Consider the following 19,636-nt stretch of genomic DNA (forward strand, 5'->3'; position numbering starts at 1 on the left):
TACTATCATTTTTGAAAGCCAACTTAAAATAAAGATGTGAAACTACGCCTTTGAAAACAAAACAAAACAAAACAAACATCAAATAGAAAAAAAATGGCCCTTTTGCTAACAACATTCATCTTCTCTACATAAACAAACTGGAAACTGCAGGTTAACATTTTTCAGTAGCAAAAGTCTACATGATCAGATATCAATACATTACAGCAGAGCAAAATGGAAATTTCAGATTACCAACTGTGGCTGTGGGGAAAAAAAAAGCACAAGATTAAATGTTAAAGAAGCAATAATAATAATTATCACAAAGATAGCTTCCAGAAAAACCCATACCAGGCAAGCAGGCAGTTAAATGTCCTAAAAATAACGGACACCTGCAATGCTCTGAAAAATGAGACTAGTGAGCCATATGGTGGATACATTTTGATGATATTTTCTCCCTCAGTTAAGCTGACTTTACAGACTTGGAAAAAACAAAAGAAGATTCTAGAAAGAAAGAAAAAGAAAAAAGAAAAAAAAGATAACATGGTTAAAAGATTGCCTTCAGGAATGACAAAAACAGAAGAAGGCTTGTTGGAGGTAATGTGATTTCTGTACAAATGAAATGAATCTTCTCAAGTTTCACTTGCAAGTCGTCCGAAAACATTATACACGACATACAGCTGTTTTCACCAAAAAGAAGACGTATCAGTGCAATAAATATAATAAAGAACAATACCTGGGTACATCTCAAGATACACCTATCTATGCATCACACAAAAGAAAGATGAACTTTGAGTGGATAATTTGGTAGAATGCACAAGGATAGGTGTAGTCTGGGATGCATCTAAATATTTTTCTATTAAAAAACAAGTGATAGATTTCTCAAAGAATATTGATATCCCATGTTGCAACACAAAAAGAAGATGGTATTCATTTGAGACAAAAAAAAAAGAAATAAGAGAAGCATGGAGATGATATAAAAAGCAAGCGATAGGTTTCTCAAGGAATATTATACTCCATGTTGCAGCACAGAAAGAAAGCGTTCATTTGGAAAAAAGGAAAGAAAATAAGAGAAACGTTGAGATAATAGGTAATACCTGATGAAAATATTAAAAAAGCTTCCATGTCCAATGATTTGTGGCAGAATGAGGCAGACAAATGAGTAATCTAAAGGGGTTTCCCGAATGCCTTAGTTGTTTTCTCCTTGACTTATGGTTGAAAAGAAAAGTTAATTGGCATAGCCGAGGAGGGATCTCTACAATAGCTAATCTGCACGGCCAGTGATCAAATTAGCTCATCATCTTCCTTCGTGCGTGCTTATCAAAGAAAATCGGAGTTGATGGCTAGAAACAACTGTACAGTGGCAAGATAAAACTACGAATAAACAATATCATCCCAATGTATCACTATCGCCTTTCTCAATGGATAGTCATTCTCCTAGCTTGATCTAAATTAAGTTCCCATATGAGAAGACGAGCTCTGTCATGTACACTTAGTCAGGTGCATTTCTTCATATGCTCCAAAGATGGAAATTAAAGCAAGTGATCGAAACACCATGCATATCAAAACTTTTTCTGCACACCGCTGAATGTGATGTATCCATGTAAAAAACAGAACGCTTCCAGAAAATCAGAGTAAATCACAACTCGAAGCCCATATCGTTTGCCAGCTTAAGTATACCACGCATCTGAAGGTATGGATTTTCCAACAGCTTCTCATTATTGCTCTGCATGGTGAGGAAAGAAAGCAAGCAAGCATGTTAGCAATTTCAGCTCAGTTATCAAACGAAGAGAACATCTTGGTTAAAAGTAATTCAATCAATATTGTGAGAAACTTGAAGATGTGTTTGACATGCGTGAATTGGGATATAAAATCAAAAAGTAAGACAACTATGTAAGGAATATAGGAGTGCATTTTATAACGTGTGATGTAGATTTTCATTCATTTATCTAAAATCAAATTATACTTTTTTCTTTTGCTACTAATATCAAATTGAACTTTCACATAAACTAAATAATAGTATAGAGTTGAATGAAAATTTATCAATAAATTACTACCTACAAATTTAAGTTCTGATCTTTTTATTTCTTTAGGGGACTTTCACGATTAGAGAGCACTGCCACCTATCCTTAAAACCTCTACAGGTTGAGTGGCGAAAATTTTGTAACCTCCCAAAGTATACTTACTCTCTCTAGAGCCGGTGCTTTAGATTTTTTGAAGTTGTTGCAGTTCATAAGAGGGAGTTCCGGTCTTTGTTTGAAGAGATGAGAGATTGTGATGAACTCGCTGTTTTGTGATAAAGATCTTGTGGCAGACTTTAGCTATTTTGTGGGGAGTGTGGATGGAGAGGAACGGTATAATTTTGAAAAGGTTTCTGGAGGAGGTTTGGAGGCGTCTTGGGGCGTTTGTCTATCTGATTTTTTGTAATTATCAGCTTTGCTTAGTATCATTCTTTTGGATTGGACTTCATTCTTGTAGGTAGTTGTGGACTTGCTTTTTGTATGCCCTTATATATTCTTCCATTTTCCTCAAAAAAAGCTTGGTTTCTTACCCAAAAAATAAAAATTAAAAAGATAAACAAAAAACAAATAATTTCCCAAGTTTTGTAAGAGACGGTTGGGTTTCTCGTTTCCCTCCCCCTTTTCTTATATGCTCTATCTATTTTGATACAAGTATTGTTTATCCTTAAAAATAAAGACTGCACATGGAAAAGATATGAGAAGCTGCAGCCAAATCAAAGAATCTGTTTATACAAAGGCACCACAGCCTTCAGGGTAATGTTCCGCGTGAGAAAAACTAAATTAAAATATATGTGAAGCCTAAAACTTTCAAAATACATCAATCATTGTGATATTTTTGCTTTCCATTAGGTCTATAACTAAAGGGCATATCTAGTGACATAAGGGACATCTTGGTATTCTTGGCATTTCTTGATCATTCTTGTTTGTTCTTCTTTGTTTCTTGTATTTAGTTGAGTAGCTTTATTTCTTTAAGTTCTTGGTCAAGTTCTTGTATTTTTGGTGGATATATTTAATCCACCAACCAGCTACCTTACAGCCGGTTCTATCCCTGTTTTACCAATTCGTTTCTGCCACATCTATAAATATGGCAGCATGATGTACATTTTGGGGTATTGAATGACTTCGGAGTAGTTCATTCACTTGTGTGCATCATCTACTCTAAAACCCCAACTTCTTTCTTTTCTTTTTTCCCCTCACTCATTTGGTAAATGATTTGACCTCCCTCTTGCCCTTTGTTTTTTGTTGGGGTCCTTTGCTCGCCCTTGTACTCCTTTCAATTTTGTCTGAACTTACATTTTTTTCTCAATGAAAGTTCAGTTTCATACCCAGAAGGCAAAAGCAAAGGAGAGAGGATTTTTTTTTTAAAAAAAGAACACTTTGTTTATGTGCAGGAACATAGTAAAGATGACGTGAATGCCTAATACAAATAGATTGATGATGTTCTGCAGATACATTAATCAAATCAGAATCTGTACTTTGACAACAAATGTGATAACATCACCTGCTGAGCTTTAATTACAAGATTCTGAAGCATGTATTGGTACTTTTCAGGTTTCTCCGTCATCATACGCTGAAAATAAAAAAACTTCATTCATTAACAAAAGGAAAAAGAAACTTGAAATTTCATACAAATATATTTCGCGGTCGGAAGGAATTTCCTTGCCTTCAAAAGAAACGCTGAAGAGTAATAGGCCACCCTTGAATCTGTATCATCTAGAAGCTCTCTGTAAGAATCCAACGAAGCAACACTTAAACATATCCACACATAGAAAGAAGATTCAGGAAGAGAGAGAGAGAGAGAGAGCTATGCGTGAGTGACCTGAAAAATTGTTCCCCATCCACTTCTTGGAAAGCAGATGAATCAGAACTGCACTTAGCAATTAGGAGTAAGAGCAGCGCTGATCGGATGTCGGAGGCGGCACCTGGGTGGTTCCCTCTTGCTTGGCTTCCAACAGCAACACCCAAAGCAATGTTGTCTGTTGCTGCTCCAGCAAGTTGAATCAACGGCCAGTAGAACAGAGCAGCAGGAACATGAGAAATCAACTGCATGGGGACAATAGTCTGTCCTTGAAGCAGTAATGCTGCCATGGAGGCTGTCTCATGATCAAGAGGATTGTTATAAGTTTTACTATATCTGCTTTTCTCCTCCTTTAGCTCACCAAAGTAATTACCATCCAGTTTAGCTTCAGATTCAATAACCCCTATCATTTTACTTTCACCTGAGTAATCTATAACTCTGCCGTGGGGCAGATCATCTCCAATTGGTAAGTCAGAAGCTTGTGGTACTCTCAAGCATAATTGAGAGAAGAGTATGTCGCACATCTGTCCACAAAAAACACTAATTAAAGTCCAGATAACAAGGGTGAAAAGGAGATTCCATCACTGAAATAGCTCATAAAATAGTGCAATAAACAAATATCTATTTGGATTCCATGAGCACCATAAACACGAATGCTATTTAAAAACGGCTAGAAATATCAAAATCAAGAAGACATCAGAATATACAGAAGAAATATACTCATCACTTCTTTTAAATTTTCTAATACTCCAGCAGGATCAGAAATAGTATAAATAAGAAATGATATTATTAGAACATACCCAATTGCATATTTAAAAAGCATATTACATCTAAAACAGTAACAAAACTAGAAATAAGATCATTGATGAGACAACAGAAAGTGGTGAAAAAATATGTACAAGGCTCAAGTTTTCCTGAAAAGGACTTCTCTAATCCAAAATTACCTTTAAACGGTTTACTTTTTTAGAGAAGAACATTTAAAAGGTTTACTAGATCTTGCAAAGTCATATGGACATATAAGCCTAGAGTCTTGCCTCCGTGACACCTAGCATCATAGATGTCTGACGCTTCATGGGTGCATCATTCTCCAGTGTTTTTCAGTTTTTCAATTCCATGACTTTAAAATGTAGAGCAAAGAGCATATGCTGACATTATGTTCATATCATTAAAGAAATACCTTTAAAATATTGATGCGATCTGTTTCATTGATCTGAAAGACCAAGAAAAGAGCACTGCACATTATATCTATCACTGCATTAGCTTTCTCAAGACGGCTATCTTTGGATGCCTGGCCAAGATCATTGCTGCCAGAATTTCGCATTTCATTTTCATTCAACAAAAATTTGCATCGCATAAGAAGTCTTTCTACAACAAATAAAAAGCCCCATCTAATGATGTTGTGTTTTGACTTTAAAAGTCCACACATAAGCCAGATGGAAAGGGGTATGTCCGAAGCAGATGAATAATCATTTACACCAGCGTATGTGATTCTCTGCTGTAATTTTTTCACATTTGTCCACATATTTTCATCCCTTTCACTAGTTATTTCTTCAAAAAGAAGATCGCCTAGCCAAACATAACCATTTTGACGATAAGCAATTCTCTCTGAATGAAGAAGGGAATGCAGAGTGGCCCATGATAGTTTGGATTTCATGCTAACACCATTTCTTAACATAGAACCTTGAATGCTTTCAAAAAGTTTGAGAGATTTGGTTATCTGTATCATATAAGAGAACTCATTGTCCAAATGTGTAAATGATTTGATTATTGTATTAAATTTCTCCATTATATTCTCCGAGAGCTGCAAAAAAAGAACAATCAAATGTTATTGTCAAGTTTAAGTTGGATAAAATTAAGAGAAAAATACATTTGATCTCAAAGTCTTACAAGAATAATTTGTACCACCTAAAAGCCAGTAAATTTACAAGAAGGCTTCCAGTTGACAATAATAAGATAGAGTGTTCTTATAGGTATCAGATAGTATTATGTTTTTTATAAAAGAGTAAGGGGTGAAGATCAACCTACAAGACCTCGAATCAACTCAAGAGGGCTGAGAACTCTCCAAGATGCTACTCCTTCCAAAATAACCAATACCCTCCCTTTATCTCCTCTCTGACGCATATAAGCAATGTGCACCATTAACTAACTCTCAGTATCATACTTTCCCATTTCACAGAGAGTAGAGTACATATTTACAATAGGGGGCCTAACATAATCACAAAATACACTTGAGCAGGTTCAATCTAGCTTCTTGTCCCTGTTGCCTATAGGAGATCCCTTTCCTTCTAAATGGTAATTACTAAAGGAGACTATTAAATATTTGCTTTGGATTTTGCATTCCACATTGTCCCCTCCCCATCATAATTGTTCATAATTTTAAACAAAAATAATTTTAGATAAGGATGGGAAATTTTCTAAAATGTCCCTTCCTCAAACCCAGTCACACTACAAATCCTCGTCCACCTCATCTCATATTATTGAGATCTAGACTCTCATTCCAAAATATTAAACTAACAGGTCCCCATCTTCCAACTGACCAATTCTCCCTCCTTTCCCTATTGGAGTTCCCTCCTTCCTCATCTGAGGGAATATGCAAAAGGTTTCTTGCTTTCAGAGAGACAAGGAGAGAGAAGGGCGAGAGGGAGCTGATGTCGATAAATGGGTGGTGGAGGTTGACAGATGGAGATAGAAGTAAAAAGAAGTGGACAGAAAGGGTTAGAATAAACATTTAATGTACAATGTTCATCAAGTAAAAATGATTTAAAAGAATTGCAGGTAGAAAGAGATATTTGAGGGGCCCTAGAAATTCCCAAGAATATGTATGCAAGCTGCCACTAAGATTCCAGATAAATTTATGACTCCATCCCAATTGGAACTGTTATTGTACAAAGCATGTAGGCACCCTAGATTGACAAGTTTAGATGAGCCATACCATATTTAGTCGCTCACTATTAGGATATCTACACAATGCTGATGAGATAGACGCTTTCAAAATCTCTCCAACACCTTCCACTCCAAGCTTAACTGAGATGTAAAAAGCCTCAGGTGCATTGGCGAGGGTGAACAGGGTTGCAAGGGGTTGTATCTCATCATCACCATATTCCATAACTCCAGTTGTGATGCAAGATTCATTTATTTGATGCAAAACATAATCAAAAAGCACCAGAAAGAGATTTCTCCGCTCTTCTCTTGAGTTTGCTAGAGAATACTGCAGTAGAAAAATACTAAAAATATTAGAAAAGTTAGACATAGTTTTAAATCATTTTTTAATCAGTTATCATCACTTCTCCTCATACAAATAAGAAAAGGAATGAATGTCACTTTTAATCTTGAGGAAATTCTAAATAACTAGACTCCCAACATGTCAGTCAAATAATTCAACTTACCACAAACTGGTAACTACCTTAAAAGTTAAACCAACAAATTAAGGATTTGACTTGGGGTATCTCTAAGTCTAAGGTATATAAGCTTCCCAACAACAAAAATGGATGTAGTAACGACATTTCTTGCAGTTATCAATGGCTAAAGTACATCAAAATTTCTTCCCAGGAATGGGTCTCATTAGTCCTGCTGCTAAACTGTAAACAAATTAGCATACCTCAAAGAAAATAAACTTAGTTCCTCCAACCAGATCCACCTGATCTACAAGAAATATGGGGCTTGAAGCAACCTCTGTGGGCTCCTCCGGGACTTGATAGAACATGTTTGTTAACAGGCAAATAAGCCTGCAATGAACTATTTCAGCCCAAGAGTTTCTCCTGCTAGTTTCTAGAAATGCCTTAATAACCTGAAAGGGAAGAAAGAAAGAGAAAATAAAGCATCATATCCCGTCATCAATAAAGTAGCTAAATAAAAATAGTATACGAAAAACTAATGACGATATCATTGTTACAATGTACATTTCCCTATTGACAATAAGCCAAATGAGCATGCATGAGATGACTGGTTTCAAGGTCACAAGAAAGTAGGGGGAGGGTCCAATGTATTTGCCACCCGTTGTCAATAAAGCAATGAGATGAAAATATCATAAGAAAATTTAGTGAAGAATAGAATTAAAACAATTTACATTTCCTTGCTGCAAACAAACCAGATAGGCATAACCAATTTCAAGATCACAAGAAACTAGAAAGTAGGCAGCGGGCTCAATGTATTTGCCACAAGAAGAACGGTATAATTTACACGAGAACTACATGGCTTACACATCTACTAAACCTTTTTCATAAGAACCGAAAAGGGCCACATAAATATATTTGGAATAAACTGTATTGAAGCTTTAATAAGTTTTTTGGCATATGGCTGTTTATTTAGTCCATCAGTGAGGTTGAGTTCATTGGTCTAATCCTCTCAACCCTGATATATTGGGATATCTTTGAGGCAAGTTAACAAACAACTCACCCTTATGTCAAGGCCCTTTAGTCGGCTTCTCCTGAGTCTGCCTCTATCACAAACAAAATACAGTAAACAGCTCAAAGCAGACGTCCAGACAGATTCTTCCTTCTCTTCAATCTGAAATCACAAAATGGACATTTTAGATATTTACAAAATAATGACCATGAGCAATTGTAGTTACACATCTTCCATTACAATTTTGTACCATGCCCTTATTTGCACATACAATCACAGTCCTATCTAAGAAGTAACCTTCAAACAAATTTCCCAAAGCATTCCCTGCAAATCATGTCATGAGCTGAATTGACGTTAAGTTCATTCCCTCCTTCATTTGGTGATTGATTTAATTACTTGTGACTAATCATGAGTTAAAATTCGTAATCCCATTAAAACTGTGCTCTAGCCCATAATAGAAAACTACAAATATGCATCTCCCATGTAACAGTGCAATGCAACATCCAGGATCATTTGTTCGAGCAGAGAATTCAAGGGACTAACAATTTGAAATCATGGAACCGTAACTTAGGTAGAATTAGGCACTTTGTTCCTTAACAAGTTGTGCACATTAGGATCAAAATTGTCATATCAGTCAATTGCTTTGTGCACCATAGCATTTTGCTAGATTCTCATTACACTTTTCGCTCCTCTAGAGCCGTTTTGTGATAGAGAAGGGATTACTCCGGGTGGTTTTCTACTAATTGTCCCCTTACGTTAGTACAAAGAGCTCTTGGTATGCCATTGCCAAAGGAAGGTTGAGGGGCCCTACAACGCTACCTTGCTCCAATAGGGGTATGTTGGCTTTTATGAGGGGGTCCTTTCAGGGTCTAATTAAGGTTAGTGGGTAAACTTTACCCTGCTGTTTAGTCTTTCGAAGTGTTCTGTTTAGGAGCGGTTTGGCTAGATTTCACTATGGAGAAAAGAGGAAAGAATACAAGAGCACACGAAAAGAATACAAGAGCATGCAGAATCTTCAGAGAGTTCCAATTGCATTGTTTGGTCCATTATTTCTAAGGAAGAATCAATAAGCATTTTCTCCCATAAAATTCCTACACTCCTATCCTTCCCATTGAAACTTCTATTATTTCGTTCTAGCCAGATTTCCCAAAAGAATGGATAGTATTGCATTTGACAACTTTTTTCTTGGAGGACTTGAACGTTGCAAAAATCAGAAGCTTCTGCCAAATTATTCCAAAAATCATCTTGGTGCTTTTGGACTGAGCTGTCATCATTGAAGAAGGAAATTTTTTTGCAAAAGCATGAAATATCATACATACCTGGACGAGAAGAAGCAGTATCTCATACAAGATGTTGAGGATCCAACATTCAAATTTGTTAATAGATGAAGTTGCACTGATGTTGTTAGAAGAATCAAGATTTTTCTTCCCCTGTGAATTAAATTGGGCTTCTTCCGCAAGATATGATTCTTGAGAGTACTCTTCTTCAATTGTAGGATTTTCATCGAGCGTGATCGGTTCTAATAAGTGAGCGTGAACACCAAGGTTCAAGATTAAATCAAATGCACGAACTTTGCAGGTTGACCTTGGAGAACTAAGCATTTCCTTTAAGGAAAAAAAAAATTAAGAAATAATGTTAAAATAACCTTAAATGGGAGAAAATATGCTATTTGGATAAGTTTTGAATGATAAATCGATCCAGAACTGATACATCACCTCGAGCATGGATAAAGTGAGAGGTGCAGCAATCCCAGAATCCAAAACATACCTGTAAGAGAAATTATTGAATAATTCCACTCATGCTTGACCAACATAAAATTATACAAAAGGCAACCATATTAAAACATCAATTGGCTCAATCAAAATTATTTACAAAGCCTTGAACTTGAGAAATACATAAAAATTTGGATTAAGGTTATCATTTACATTCCTCAAAGACGATAATATTCTGATCTATCAGATTGTTTATATCTTGGATAATGTCATCTCAAAATAAGAGAAACAGGTCGCGTTGCTACACCTAAGAATTTAGATCAGAACAAATGAAGAAAATAATTCATGAATAAAGACTCAAAATAAATTCAGATGTGCTTCAAGATCAGCACACATTTTAAACACAAAAAAGAGAGAGAGAGGGAGAGAGGAGAGGGGGGGTTGGGTTTGTGTGTGGATGGAGGGAGATCAAAATATATGATTCTTTAGAAGAGAACAAATTCTATTGATGAATGAAATAAGATGCATAAAAGGCTCCCAACACCTAAAGATGAAGTGCTAAAAACCTCGTGGTCGGGAGATTATAGAAGAAAGACTATAATCACTAAACGTGTATTTATTTATGTTGACACCAATAGAAACATGAAATAAAATCAAATTTAAAAAGACAGTCAAAGGTTGTGAAGATATCCCTAAATATTCACATTCCTCTCGCACCAAAGATATCCAAAGAAAACTCAATTTATGGCCAACCAAAAAGTCTTTTTCACACTATGGAAGGGATGACCCACAAAAACTAATGCTAGGATACTAGATATTTCATTTGGCAAAACCATAGTGATACGGAAGAATAGGAGTTAATGGGGTAATTAGGCAATATTCTAGGGTAATTCCCTTTTTACCCCACTGGTAATAGAACTCTATAAAAAAGGGACATTCTCCTCTTGTATGAAATACATTATTCATTCTAATAAAAGATTTACAATCTTGGTTCTTGGAGATTTCTCTCCTTTTATCATTTAGGCTACATCAATTTGGTATCAGAGCAACCATTTGGGCCAACGTTGACGGTTTATTTTTCCTTCTTATAACCAAATAAAATAAAGGTTATACAATTATGAACAGCATGGTGTTAAAAATAAATAATAATAATAATAATAATAATAAATTCTATCATAATTTTTTTTTTTTTTAAAAAAAAATGTTAACTATTGTGGGTTTTTTACTCTAGGGGCATTTTTGTCTTTTTACTTGTACCCTAGGGTTTCCCTTTTTTCTATTTAAGCAAGTAGTCACGGTGTATTCTTTGTATCAGTCTTCTAATAAAAATCCTTTATCCCGTAGTTTTTTCTCCCTGATTAGGGTTTTCCACGTAAACTTTGTGTGTGCTATTTTCTTTCTCTACTCTGTCTTTTCATCATGGTATCAGAGCACGGAGACGAAACCCTGGCCACCATTGAGGAAAACCCAATAGGAGAATCCCAAACCAATAGCCCAGATATAACCATTGTTATCCAAAACGCCATTGACAGATATTTCCAATCTGTTCTTCCCCATCTTCAGCGTGATGACCGACCGACCAGATCCAACTAGCCGATCAGAGCCGACCAGCCGGTAAGCTTCCAACCGATTTCATCTGAAGTTGAAGCTCCCAACAGACCCGACCAGCCGTTCGATGATCAGATCCAGTCGCAGAAGCTGAAGTCGGCAGCCGCAGTCGATTTTTCCCATGGATCGCAACCTCTGTTCGAAAGTTTCCAAGTTGCGCCGAAGACGATCAGGCCGCAATCTCCGACCGGTGCTCCTCCTCAGCCGCGGGTCAGCCCAGCGTTTCTTCCTCCCATGCGCACCAACCCGATTTTTCCTCCCAGCCAAGCCCTCAAGTCGTCGCAAATCCGTCTAGGTCTTCTCAGCCACAGCCGAACAAGGGTGCCATGATCGACGGGATCAGCCGCAGTGTGTTTCATCAATCGAATCAGCCGGAAATGGATCAAATCAGGGGCTGTCACTTCAGCAATCGGGATCCTATACTTCAGCCGGATGCGAGTAGTAGTTTGGGACTGTCATCGCCGATCATTGGTGGGTTTGGAGGGGGAGAATCATCGTCCCATCATCGGGACCAAGAGAGTATAATCCAAGATTAGTTTACTCAGTTGCAACTGCAGATTAAGCAACAGAATGAGATGTTCCAGCAGCAGATAGCTGCCATCGGGGAAGCCCTGGGATCGAAATCCAATGTCCAATCAGATCTAAACCAAAATCAACCGATCTACCCTGGAAATTCGGTAACTTCTTTCCCTACATACTCTTCAAATTTATTCTCTGGAGCTATAGGCAACTCTTCTAGCTTTATTGTAGGGGAAAATTGAATGGTGATAATTATTTCTCTGGGTCCCAATCCATTAAAATGGCCCTTGAAGGTCATCACAAATTTGGGTATCTGACGGGTGAAATACCAAAACCAAGGCCAGGCGACCCCCAAGAACGAATTTGGAAGGGGGAGGATTCTTTTCTGAGATCTATTTTGATAGGAAGTATGGAACCTCAGGTTGGAAAACCTTTATTATATGCAATCACGGCTCGAGATATTTGGGAGGCAGTCCAAAAACTCTACTCCAAAAAACAAAACGCTTCTCGGTTATATACCTAACGTAAGCAAGTTCATGAGTGTAAGCAAGGGCAATGGATGTTACAGCTTACTTCAATAAACTGTCACTCCTTTGGCAAGAGATGGATTTGTGCCGTGAGATGATTTGGAACTGTTCGTGTGGAGGAGTTTTGCATTATCAATCTGAGGAAACCGATCGCGTGTATGACTTTCTTGCCGGACTAAACTCTAAGTTTGATGCAATACGAAGTCGTATATTGGGAACCCGTCCAATACCGTCCTTAATGGAAGTCTGTTCTGAAGTACGCCTAGAGGAAGACAGGTCTGGGGCCATGAACAATATACTTGTGACTCTGACAGATTCTGCTGCTTTCAAAACTTCAGCCCATGATAAACAGAACAGTAAGCCACCTTCAGTGTGTGAACATTGCAAGAAACCCTGACACACGAAAAATCAGTGCTGGAAGTTGCATGGCCGTCGCCGAATGGTAAAAAAACGACAGTCAAGCCGGGCACTGGTAGGTGAATTAGTAACTGGAGACACAGCCTCAGAATCAAGAAAACAATCAGAGCACTTCTGGTACAGTAGGAGTAAGTATAATCGTCCAATTAGGTACTTTTCACTCCTTTGGCTTTGTTAGTATGTAGTAAACCATGAATTTTAGATTCAGGGGCTACAGACCACTTGACTGGTTCCTCCGACCAGTTTTTTTCTTATCAACCAAGTGCTGGGAATGAGAGGATCAGGATTGCTGATGGGTCTTTTCCCCAGTTGCTGGAAAAGGACGGTTGTCACCCTTTGAGGGCTTAGTTCTCCAAGATGTGTTGCATGTGCCAAAAGTCTCTTATAACCTTTTATCTGTTAGTAAAATTACAAGGGACTTGAAATGTCGTGTTATCTTCTCACCTGATACCGTTGTTTTTCAGGATCTAAACTCGGGGATGACGATTGGCACTGCCCGACATGACAGGGGGCTCTATTTCCTCACTGAAGAAGCCTCATCCAGGATATGTGATAGGACTAGTTTGCTTTCATCTCATTTTTCTGTTTCTGAAACTGACTATATGTTGTGGCACTTTCGCCTTGGGCACCTCAATTTCCATTATATGAATTATTTGTTTCCTCATCTTTTTCATAATGTTAATACCTCTAAGTTAAATTGCGATGTGCGTGTCCAAGCCAAACAACCCCGTGTATCTTTTAAATCTCAGCCTTATAAGCCTTCTAAACCGTTCATCCTCTTCCATAGCGATGTTTAGGGTCCGTCACCTGTTACTACCACCACTGGAAAGCGATGGTTTGTAACCTTCATTGACGACCATACTAGGCTAACCTGAGTTTTCCTTCTGACAGACAAATCCGAAGTTACATCGGTTTTTCAACAATTCTACTATTCTATAGAAACTTAATTCAATGCCAAAATCGCTATTCTCCGAAGTGATAATGGTCGGGAATACTTTAATAATTCCTTTAAGGACTTCTTAATCTCAAAGGAATAGTCCATCAGAGTTCCTGTGTGTGCACTTCTCAACAAAATGGATTGGCCGAACGGAAAAACCGTCACCTAATCGAAGTTGTTTGGTCTCTTATGCTGTCAACTTCCTTTCCATCCTATTTGTGGGGGGATGTTGTTCCGACAGCAGCCCATTTGATAAATCGAATGTCGTCCCGGCTCTAAAATTCCAAACCCCCTTAGATTCCTTCAAAGAGTCCTATCCAAATAACCGACTTATTTCTGATGTTCCTCTCCGAGTATTTGGATGTGTTGTGTTTGTCCATACTCATGGCCCTAATCGAACCAAGTTTACTCCTCGGGCTCAGAAATGTGTCTTTGTGGGGTATCCACTTCATCAGCGTGGGTACAGGTGTTATCATCCTTCTTCCAGAAAATACTTTGTCTCAATGGATGTGACATTTTTCGAAGATCATCCATTCCTTCCCAATGGTTCTCTTCAAGGGGAGAATACTAGTGAAGATACCAATTGGGGTCCGAGTCTATCCGTCTTGCCCGAACCCATCCTTGACATCAGTACTAATAAATCCATTCTACCGACCAAACAAGTCCCATGGATCACATACTATAAGAGGAATCTCAGAAAGGAAATGACGCTGCCTGTTATTTCTCCGGGTCCAGTTCATGAGTCAGAATGGGGATCAGATCCAGGTATTAATGTTCCTATCCCTGATGATGGTAATAAATGTGATAAAATTGATGCTTGTGTTGAAAATGATGAGAGCAAAGACAAGGAAGATAATGACAGCAAGGATGTAATCGAGACAGAAAATGATGATTGTGAGACACTTGTTCCAGTAGAGAATATTGTTGAACTTGGAAAAGAAATGTCACCTATTCCAGCTGAAAACACTGTTGAGAGTGGAAAAATGGCAGAGCATGAGACGTATGAGCAGGAAGGTAAGTGCAGTACGAAGTCCGAGGAGAGTAAAGATCGAGATGCATCCCTTGACCTTCCGATTGCCCTAAGGAAAGGTACCAGATCATGTACAAAATATCAACTGCAGAGTTACTTGTCTTATAGCAACCTGTCTCTTGAGTTCAAGGCCCTCACTACGAGCCTAGATACAGTGGTGATACCGAACAATATACACACAGCATTGGAAATTCCTGAATAGAAAGCCGCAGTCGTGGAAGAAATGGGGGCTCTTGAGAAAAATCATACGTGGGACCAAGTTACTCTTCCAAATGGACACAAAGCAATCGGATGTAAATGGGTGTTCACAATAAAGTATAGACCCGATGGAACAGTTGATAGATACAAGGCCAGATTGGTTGCCAAAGGTTTTACTCAGACCTTTGGGTTTGATTTTTCACCAGTAGCAAAGTTGAATACAGTATGGGGTCTGCTTTCAGTTGCAGTTAACAAAGACTGACCTCTTCACCAGTTTGATGTGAAAATTGCCTTTCTCAACGGAGAGTTGGAGGAAGAAGTCTACATGAGTCCTCCCCCAGGATTTGAGAAACAGTTTAACCACAGAGTATGCAGACTAAAGAAGTCCTTGTATGGACTAAAACAGTCCCCGGGAGCCTGGTTTGGCAGATTCACTACTTTTGTAAAGTCACAAGAACATAGTCAGGGACATTCAGATCACACTCTCTTCACTAAGAGGTCTATTTCCAGGAAGATTGCAGTTTTGATTGTATATGTTGATGACATTGTCATTTCAGATGATGATGCTTCAGAGATTGACCGATTAAAGACGAAAATGGTTGAGGAATTTGAAATAAAGGATCTTGGAAAATTAAGGTACTTCCTTGGAATGGAGGTAGCTCGATCAAGAGAATGGATTTCAATTTCCCAATGGAAATATACTCTGGACTTGCTTAAGGAGACGGGCATGGCAGGCTGCAAACCAGTTGATACCCCTATAGAAGTGAATGCGAAATTAAGTAATCTGAGTGAAGGTGTTCCAGTTAATAAAGTGAGATATCAGCGGCTTGTTGGAAAGTTAATATACCTCTCACACACTAGACCAGACATTTCATATGCAGTGAGTATGGTGAGTCGGTTTATGCAGTCTCCGAACGAATAACACATGAGGACAGTGGAGCTCATCCTGAGGTATCTGAAAACTTCTCCAAAGAGAGGTTTGATGTTCAGAAAGACTGACAGACGATGCATCGAGGCATACACGGATGCAGATTGGGCAAGTTCTGTGGTAGATAGAAAGTCAACATCAGGATATTGTACCTTCGTGTGGGGTAACCTTGTCACATAGAGGAGTAAAAAACAAGGGATACTTGCCAGAAGTAGTGCCGAAGCTGAGTACAGAGCCATGAGTTTGGGGATCTGTGAAGAAATTTGACTTGAAAAAATTAAGAGACCTTGACCAAGGTCACACCGGTCCAATGAAACTTTATTGTGATAACAAGGCCGCAATAAGCATAGCAAATAACCCAGTTCAACATGACAGAACAAAGTATGTAGAGATTGATCGACATTTCATCAAGGAGAGGCTTGACTGTGGCAACATTTGTGTCCCCTATGTTCCCTCTAGCCAACATATTGCAAATGTCCTAACAAAGGGATTGCCCAGCAGTTGTTTGACTCTTGTGTGAGCAAGTTGGATCTTATTGACATCTACACCCCAACTTGAGAAGGAGTGTTGAAATTAGGGTTTTTTACTCTAGGGGCATTTCTGTCTTTTTACTTGTACCCTAGGGTTTCCCTTTTTTCTATTTAAGCAAGTAGTCACAATGTATTTTTTGTATCAGTCTTCTAATAAGAATCCTTTGGTTTTTTCTCCCTGATTAGGGTTTTCCACATAAACTTTGTGTGTGCTATTTTCTTTCTCTACTCTGTCTTTTTCATCAACAATAAATTTTTCTACCCTTTACATTTCTCCTTTTTTCTTTACCTTCTGGTATCAATGAGCATTAAACTTACATTAAAACAATTTAAAATCAACATCTATATATCTCACTCTATATTTTTCATTCAATTATCAATTGAAATTTTACAATTATATTTTGGGGTGGAGGTAAAATAAACACATTTAATATATTTATAATTTTAATTTTTTAAAAATAAAACCACCATCCATTGGGAAAAATGAAAGAATGCAACAAGACAAAAGACAAGCTGACAGAAAAGGGACCCCTCTAGGCTCTAAGAAAGAAAATCAATCAAGCAAAATAGTGCATAGAATAGATAATTTAATTACATGACAAACATATCAAAGGCATCAAATATCTCAATGCCCACTTTTTAACTCTCTCCCCTAACAAAACAATCTATACATACTAAACATATCAGATCAAAGTCATCAAATCAAGTATTGTTTACTCTCCATGCCCACTTCTTAACACTCCGACCTTATAAAATATCTATGGAAAAATGTCTCATCTTTTTCAACAGATAATTTTTATCCATGTTAAAACCTAAGCACAACTCCAATGAAACAAACAGGGCTTAGGTTGCATATCTTGTTGCTCTCCTCTCTTCCTCCTAACATAAGCAAACCATATTGAATGTCTATCCTAATTGATAGAAAATGACTATTTGATACTTCAGCCAACTCTGGAACAGTTTTATTAAACATTTTGAACACACAGGATTGTTTGGTGCAGAGTGCCAAATATATGCAATGGAGTGAATTGAATGAGTAATAAAAACACATGTGCACACAAAGATGAAATGATTGAGGGCGATGAATAGTATATAAAAATTTGCAACATTTGAAGTAATTTAATTTAAGCATCTTAAAAAAAAAAAAAAAAAAAAACATACATGTCAATAATGAGCTTTACAAGAACGCTCACGGCAACATCCATTGATGGCTTGCCACTATTTGTACTTAACCTAGATGTTACTGTAAGAGGATTAGCGATGGGTGAAGACATTTCAGAGCAAACTGCAGCAATAACCTCGCACACCTCGGCAGGATTCAGTCTCAGAGGCTGCTGTTCACTGAGGGGCATGAAGTTAATTTTGTGAGGTATAATGCAACTACAAGATATTCAGAACGTGATTAATAAAAACTTCTTGTTCGAGTTCAGTTTTTTTTTTTTCTTTTTATCTTCCAGGTAATATTAAAAGTTTTCATTTGATTACATGACAGGGCCTCACGATACACCTTCAAGAAAGAAACAATACTACATGCACATTTTGAGAGCTCAATAACATGTGAGAATGGGGGATACGAACAAACGGCCTCTTAGACCAGGGTATATGTCATAACTAGTTGAGGTCATGATAAAGATCTCATGTTAACCAGTATCTTAAATCAATATTACATGCCAGACCCTCATATTAATTCATACCTTGAAAAAAAGAAAAAATAATAGTAATAATTGCATGAAACAGACACTAAGATATGGTAACACCCAGCCTACCCCTTCAGTAACATCATACAATCATCCATTAAAAGCCTAGAAGAGATATCCAACAGAAAGGGGAAGAGCAAATGTATAAATTCAAAATGCATGTAAGTTTCATATATTCATGTAAACAAGACCACTATTTCTTGTAATAACAAGGCCATCAATCACAAGCAAATCCATTTAAGCATTGATCAATTTCATGATTCCGAATGGCAATTACTCTCTATGTGACTTTACAAATTGAAATAAGCAAGTACTGGCTTAATGATTTTCTAGAATCTATACCTTATGAACTTACAGGGTTTCATGACGGAATCTATTGTTTTGTACCTGTAGTAACGATATTGGAAGAGTGGTCTGGCCTTTGGTCGAAATGTACTCCCAGGAGAATCTTCCCTAAATGACATTACTAAGATATCAAGAGACAAATTTATAAAAGTTAACCTTCATTTTTTTTAATAAGAAACATTTTATTGATGGATGAAATAAGGGAGAGCCCAAAAACCAATAGGCGATTACAAGAAGCATTTCCAATTGGAGACTAAATAAGATCAATTGAAAAGATTGAAAGGATGCTTATCCTTGCACCAATAAAAAGCCATAAATAAAACCATATCTATAAATCTATCGAAAGAGGAGTAACAATTCTTAAAAATACGACCCTTGTGCTTACACCAAAGGGTCCAAAAGAAAGTACGCATAAGAGCCAACCACAACAATCATTTGGTACTGCCAAAAAGTTGACCTTTCTTTCAGTATAATTGGAGAATAATTTGTTTGGTATCTATTAATACTTTTTGTTTTGTTAGGGGTGGATTTTGGCAATCTAAAGTATTTTAGTTTGTGATTTTCCTAACAACTTTGCTATTTTAGATTGTATTATATCCAACAACCCTGACATGGAGAAAAGCAGAAAGTCAACTCACAGAATAGAAACCCCTTCTGGTTGATGTGCATTGTATTTCCCACCTGACCATTTGACTTCTAGATACAATTCTTGCATCTCAAAGAAGACCAAAATTTGGTTTATAAACATTTTTTTTATGAAAACGCTTGTTGAGGGTTTTGTATTTACCAGTCGCCTATCACTGGGTGAAAAAGGCCGTCTCTTTTAATAATTTAGTTAATGGTAACTTAGGGTCCTAAGCTACGGTACAGCATATTTTTCAAATCAACCATATAACCATTTTTTTTATCCCAGTTTGGATCTTCATCCAACATTTTAAATAATAAATCCATGGTTATTTAGTCACAATAATTAGGTCATTTCTATTAAATGCCACAATTCTTGTTGCCAAAGGCCATGCCAGCAAGGACCAAAATGCAACAAAATAGTA

The 19,636-nt window shown here is 37.3% G+C and overlaps 1 protein-coding gene across 1 annotated transcript in view; it reads right to left on the reverse strand.

Moving 5' to 3' along the window:
* Nucleotides 1–265: 265 nt before the first annotated feature.
* Nucleotides 266–19,636, reverse strand: part of LOC120079177 (uncharacterized) — a 50,104-nt gene continuing 30,733 nt past the window's right edge. Inside the window, exons 6-18 of the mRNA XM_090315327.1 lie at nt 18,630–18,695; nt 17,707–17,886; nt 9,855–9,906; nt 9,459–9,743; nt 8,191–8,301; nt 7,394–7,582; nt 6,728–7,003; nt 4,973–5,596; nt 3,817–4,319; nt 3,661–3,721; nt 3,499–3,567; nt 1,074–1,702; nt 266–656 (exon numbers count right to left, since the gene is read on the reverse strand). Of these exons, the coding sequence (XP_090171453.1) occupies nt 1,616–1,702; nt 3,499–3,567; nt 3,661–3,721; nt 3,817–4,319; nt 4,973–5,596; nt 6,728–7,003; nt 7,394–7,582; nt 8,191–8,301; nt 9,459–9,743; nt 9,855–9,906; nt 17,707–17,886; nt 18,630–18,695 (2,503 nt within the window). The 3' untranslated portion in view covers nt 266–656; nt 1,074–1,615. The remainder of the gene's footprint in view (nt 657–1,073; nt 1,703–3,498; nt 3,568–3,660; nt 3,722–3,816; nt 4,320–4,972; nt 5,597–6,727; nt 7,004–7,393; nt 7,583–8,190; nt 8,302–9,458; nt 9,744–9,854; nt 9,907–17,706; nt 17,887–18,629; nt 18,696–19,636) is intronic.

Source organism: Benincasa hispida, chromosome 7 (genome assembly GCF_027475165.1).
Source record: "Benincasa hispida cultivar pf3 chromosome 7, pf3_genome.v1.1, whole genome shotgun sequence".
NCBI lineage: Eukaryota > Viridiplantae > Streptophyta > Magnoliopsida > Cucurbitales > Cucurbitaceae > Benincasa > Benincasa hispida.